Source organism: Austrofundulus limnaeus, unplaced genomic scaffold (genome assembly GCF_001266775.1).
Source record: "Austrofundulus limnaeus strain Quisiro unplaced genomic scaffold, Austrofundulus_limnaeus-1.0 Scaffold30, whole genome shotgun sequence".
NCBI classification, from domain to species: Eukaryota; Metazoa; Chordata; class Actinopteri; order Cyprinodontiformes; family Rivulidae; genus Austrofundulus; species Austrofundulus limnaeus.
In genome coordinates, this window is record NW_013952432.1 from 1,188,961 (window position 1) to 1,195,085 (window position 6,125).

The following is a 6,125-nucleotide window of genomic DNA, read 5'->3' on the forward strand; positions in this document are numbered from 1 at the left end:
TATATATATATTGCAAATAATCAAATACATTGTTTTCTAGTAGAAATCATTACATATTTCACATGTGAACACCTGAGAAGTGGTGTGTCCCCATGTGTCGTGCAAGGTGCATCTGCCATTTTGACTACCATTGTGCCAAATGTRGTAAAACTACAACAAAGACTTAACAAGCTAAAATTTTGCATTCAAAAATTACTTAGTAATTACATGCTTTAGAAAAAAATAGTTCAAGGCTTTTACTCACTTCAGTGTTGAGATCATTCACTTTAGTAAAAGAGGAAGATGTGCATTCCAGAAAGTTTGCAAGTTGCGTAACTTCAAGTCCTGACAGTCAGACCTATTTACACATTTACATTTGCATTACAAGCCTAAACAATAACTTATGACTGTGGAAATATAGTCTCACAAGAAAAAAAAAACATTTCTAGGTTTGTTTTCAATACAGCTAAAAGCAAAGTTGTGATTTTGCAACAGTGGGCCTTACAGGGTTAAAAGGTGTTGACCCATTATTAATTTAAATTTATAATATTGGAAACAGGCAAATACAAAAGTACTTTTAGTGACGTTTTGCGTTTAAGTATTTGAATATGTTTCTGTTTTATTGATTTCCCAGGGTCACTAACTAAAGTTATACTCACAGAGCTTTGAGCAAATATTTAAAAAAATGGGACCAGAAGAGGACAAAACAAATCCAAAAGGAGGATCAAATTGTCTTAAGCTTCTTATCGCCTGTGTCTTCTTCTTCACAACCTGCCTTGTTCCAGTCCATGGATTCTTCCTGAAGAGTTGCCGAATTAGCAACAATACAGTCAAATGTGCAACGATTAGTTCAAAACTCAAAACTATCCCAAAAGATATCCCCCCAACAGTGACGAGCCTTGATTTATCTAAAAATCACATCATTACCGTACAGTCATCAGATTTCCCAGATCTACCAAATCTGAAGGAGTTAAACTTCCACACAAACAGAATTTCACAGATAAAAAGCTCTGCTTTTGTCAATTTGACTTCCCTCCAGAAGTTGACTCTTAATAATAACAAACTTGTTAAACTCGTCGAGAATGTTTTTGATGGTTTGGGCAAACTCAGTGAGTTGAGACTTAACACGAACGCCATTAAAAAAGTATCATCCACCTCCTTCCAGTCCCTGACAAGCCTAAAGGTTTTGGACATTTCCTACAACAAACTGCAAAAAATTACAACACTCTGTTTAATCCTGCAGCATCTGCCACAGCTGCAAGAACTGGCTGTAAAAGGCAATGGTTTCATAAGTTTCCAATCACAGGAACTAACAAACCACTCACTGAAACTCCGTGCCCTGGACATTTTTTCTAATTCTCTCAGGGACTTCAGGTTAACTGCAGACATCTTCCCGAACCTGACTTACTTAACTATTGGCGACCCTTTTAGTAACTTGTTAATGAAATGGGACGTTAGTAACAAAACTTTCTTGAGTCAAGTGTCCAATCTGGATATTAGTAGCCTTTTCATGACAGTTGAAGACAAAGAAGCATTACTTGAAGCAGTGAACTCGTCACTTACTTCTCTATCACTGAACAGAATGAAGAGAATGATAAACACTCTTAGTACACTCATTAACAATTCTTGCACCATCCCAACAATGTCCTCATTGAAAATTCGACAAAACGGACTTCAAAACATTCATTCCAATACGTTTCAGTTGTGTGTTTATGTGACTGAATTGGATTTATCTGAAAACAATCTTGAAAACATTGAAGTGAATGCGTTCGCAACAATGAAAAGTTTAAAAAGTTTGAGTTTGAGTCACAACAGATTGATCTCAGTTCCGCCTGCAATAGGAAATCTGCCTAATCTTTTAAAGTTGCATCTCAATGACAACAAAATCACTGCAGTTCAATGTCAAGATTTTTCCAATTTGCAAAAGCTCGTTGAGCTTAACCTGTATAATAACACGATTTCAGCTCTGACCGACTGTGTTTTCAATAATTTAGTACAACTTCGAGTTCTAAGATTGCAATATAATGCTATAACCAGCTTCAATGGAGTATTTGAAAAACACTTACCAAACCTTAAGCAATTGCGACTGAATGGAAACAAACTGAGCACCATTAAGAAGGGGGAATTTAGAGGGTTGAAGTCCCTGCTTGAGCTGTTACTACATGAAAATAAGATAAAAACATTTCATGAAAACAGTTTTGTTGGATTGGCAAGTCTCACTGATTTGCAGCTACAGTCAAATTCCATCACTCATAACGAAATAAATAAAAGGCCTTTCGATGCACTTAAAAACCTGAGAAGATTGGATTTAAGCAATAATCGTATCAAATATATAAACAGCGAAGCTTTGCCTAAATCACCATTTTCTAATCTCTCCCATCTGGAGGAGTTGCTCATTCCAGCTCAACACTCCAGGGGAAAATCTTCTCTGCCTCGCAACTTATTGCAAGGACTAACAAATCTCCTGCGTTTCAGTGCTAGAAATTGTCAGCTTATCTACCTGGACAAAGACATGTTTAAATACACGCCTAACCTGAAAAATCTTGACATTAGCTCCAATGATTTAGACACGCTGTCTCCTGAACTGTTCTCCCACCTTCAGAACCTTAAAAGCCTCTACATATCCAGAACATCTCTCCGGTCATTAGATTTCTTCACTGATGCCAATCTGACCAAGCTGGAGTTCTTGCAGGCAAGAAAGAATCAATACTCAGTTATCACAAAAGATGTAATACAGTCTCTACCATCTCTTGTCTACGTGGACTTTCAAGGCAACAGTTTCACATGTGACTGTGATAACGCCGACTTCCTCAACTGGACAATTTCCAGCTCACAAACGCAGGTGTTTGATGCATATWACTTTGTATGCAACTATCCAGATGACTTTAAAGGCAAAAGGCTTTTGGACTTTGACTTAACATCTTGTTTATTGGATATTGACTTCATCTGCTTTTTGACCAACACATGCCTGGTCCTCTGTTTTATGGCCATGTCCTTCACCTACCATTTCATGAGGTGGCATCTCTACAGTGCATATTACTTCTTGTTGGCTTGGCTCGTTGACAAAAAGCATCAAAAAAAGCAAGCCCCTCATCAATACGATGCGTTCATCTCCTACAACACTCATGATGAGCCCTGGGTGATTGGAGAGCTCCTAACAAAACTGGAAGGAGAGCAGGGCTGGAGGTTGTGTCTGCACCATCGAGACTTTGAACCAGGTGAGACCATGTTAACTCCAACTGCTTGGCCAAATAAACACTAGACTTTCAGCTGAAAGTCATAGATCTATTTCAGATGGAGATCATTTAGTAATCAAATTCAAATCCTCCAATAGATCTATTATTTTGTCTTCCAGCTTTATTTATGGGTTAAACATTTTTGAATGCTTGTAATTGTATTTTTTTTATTTTCTACCAATGCATCTTCCAGGAAAGCCCATTTTAGATAACATCACAGATGCCATCTATGGAAGCAGAAAGACCATCTGTGTTATCAGCCACAGATACCTGGAGAGTGAGTGGTGCTCTAGAGAAGTCCAGACAGCCAGGTAAGAAGTTGTCTGCTGCTGAGTAACTTTTTGCATTTATGCTTATTTTGTATCTAAGTGATGTTTGCAGCTGCTTGTAACAATTGCATGCTTTAGTTGCTTGTGGTTCTTTTGACTGTATTTGTCAGGGCAAATCAACTTGTTTGTTTGTTTATTTGTTTGTTTGTTTGTTTGTTTGTTTGTTTGTTTGAAAAAATAAATGAAAAATATTTTTGAGGGGGAAAAAAAGATTTATACACTAAACTAAAAATGGATTTTTAATTGATTTTAAATTTATGATTCAATGGAACAAAATTAACTAATTTTAAATCTAGAAGATAATTGACATCTGGCCCCTGAGCAATTTAGTTGAATAGCCCTGCTGTGATGTTGTATTTTAGTTTTACACATTTCAGAAATACTTTTGTATCCTTTTATTGTCTTTTGTTCCCTTTAAACTTTTATTTACCTATTGTGTTTGCATTATAATTTCCTAATTACGTCTATTTTTTTTTTTGCTTTATATGGTGATTTTTTTGCTTATTTGTGTATTTTTTGGTCGTTTCCTCCTACACAGTTTCCGTCTTTTTGATGAGCAGAAGGATGTGCTGATCCTGGTGTTTCTGGAGGACATTCCCACCTATCTGCTGTCTCCTTACTACCGCATGAGGAAGCTGCTGAAAAAGCAAACCTACCTGAGCTGGCCGCGAGCGGCAGGGCACCCAGAGGTGTTCTGGGAGAAACTGCGTCAGGCTTTGCAGACTGGGGACGATCTAAATGAGGAAAATGTCAACCTGAATGTGTTACAGATACAGTAAAGAAAAAAGAATCAAAATTATTAGCTTGCGTTCCCTGGATGTTTGGGGAGTTTTTCTTTTTTCTTTTTTTTTCTTTTTTTGTTGCATTTGAATTATAATAATAGCAGTATAGTAGTGTAACAGGCCAACAAATACAATAACAAACACATTTAATTTGTATAAGAATTAAAATCATTTAATATAATGCTAAGTGTCGCACTGCACTCTGTCAGTGTTTCAGTCCGATATACAGTATATTCAGTTTTTCATGCTGTTCATGTTTGAAAATGACAATACATAAAAATGGAGTGGRCAAATCAAAGTTTGTGCTAACACTAAGCAATCTGCTGGCTTCCTTAGATTGTTTTTTTTTTCTTATTTTATTTTTTTATTTTTTGTACAGCGCCCTGAGACACCGTTTGTTGTGACTTGACTATGTAAGTATGAATCAAATTGAATAGGAAACAGTCAGGAGTTGTTTCTGGAAATCAGAAACAACCTTCACTGGTTGGTATCAGATTAAATCATTTCTTGTTCTTGAAAATGGGATATACAACAAAGGGCTGAGGAGGCTGCAAAGGAACCAGATAAGGATGCACAAAAAGCAACGTGCTAGGAGATGGGAAAAGGGCAAAATATTACCCAAGCATGACTCTGACTTAGTAATACAGCTGGATAGGAATTCAAAGACTCCAGACATGATAAATAAGCACAAAGAAAACAAGGCAAAGCTTCTCACATTCCTTCAGTTTGTATACTGTATACCGTATGTTGGGAAATTACCCACAAAACACTTAATGTATTGTTGCAATGTTCATGTGTTTGTGCTGTTTTACTTGTGTTAAGTTGTAAATCTGTGAAAAATGACAAGCACGTGTGCCTTTACTTCCTAACTTTCTAATACAGTCTCTTCAACAARATGCCTTGAACATGAATAATAAAAAAATAAATGCTTTGTCTACTGACTTTTTACTTTTTTTAGTTGTGCATCTGAACAGAAAGAAGTGGGCAAAGAAGGATGGATGGATGGATGGATTAGACTTTGAGCTGATCAATATACCTTTCTGTCTCAAGTCCAGCTACACCCGCCCACAACAGGTCAACTAACTAACCAATAGGTAAAAGTGGAGACAATGCAGTGGTGAATGACATGACACACGTGAGGAACAGGAAATCAATACGACAGCATCAAAATGAAAGTACAAGAAACATAAAAAGTAAAACAAAAACAAAACTACAAAGCATGGAAAACAGTTTGATCAAGGAACTAAAAAACACACAAACGAAGAAATGAAAATTGTTTATATTTCAAAACACATTTTGATGACAGTTTGCCATAAAATTATGCAATAAACTTAACCTAACCATTTACAAAGTGATGGTTTCTCTTATTAACTGCACACAAAATAGCTTTTCAGTTTTCAGAAGGAAGGTTTTTGTAAAACTTCCAAATTACATTTTTACATTTTTAGTTAAAAGTGAGCAGCACGGTGGCTTAGTTGGTAGAGCTGTTGTCTCTCAGCAAGAAAATTGCCGGATCAATTCCAAGCAACGGACCTTTCTGGGTAGAGTTTGCATTCTCTCTTTATGCATGCACAGGTTGTCAGGCACTCCAGTTTTCTCCTACAGACAAAAGAAAAACTGTTAGGCTAATTGGTGACTAAATTGTCCAAAGGTGTGAGTGAAAGAGTAAATGGTTGTTTATCTCTGTGGCCCTGTGATGGACTGGAGATTTGACCAGGAAATACCCAGCCCCTCACACAGTAACTGCTGAACATAGGCACCGGTGACCCTGAAAGGAAAAAGCAGGTAAAAGATAACTG

General features: G+C 36.8%; 1 protein-coding gene across 2 annotated transcripts; it reads left to right on the forward strand.

The window, feature by feature from the left end:
* The first annotated feature begins 619 nt into the window (after positions 1-619).
* Positions 620-5,205, forward strand: LOC106515513 (toll-like receptor 13). Of its 2 annotated transcripts, XM_014005352.1 has the most exons (4): positions 620-1,162; positions 1,223-3,197; positions 3,409-3,526; positions 4,083-5,205. In XM_014005352.1, exons 1-4 carry the CDS (start codon positions 665-667, stop codon positions 4,321-4,323), a joined length of 2,832 nt encoding a protein of 943 aa, XP_013860806.1. In that variant the 5' UTR covers positions 620-664; the 3' UTR covers positions 4,324-5,205. The 2 variants fall into 2 exon arrangements, with proteins under 2 accessions (XP_013860806.1, XP_013860805.1); XM_014005351.1 differs by having other exon boundaries at positions 620-3,197.
* Positions 5,206-6,125: the final 920 nt, after the last annotated feature.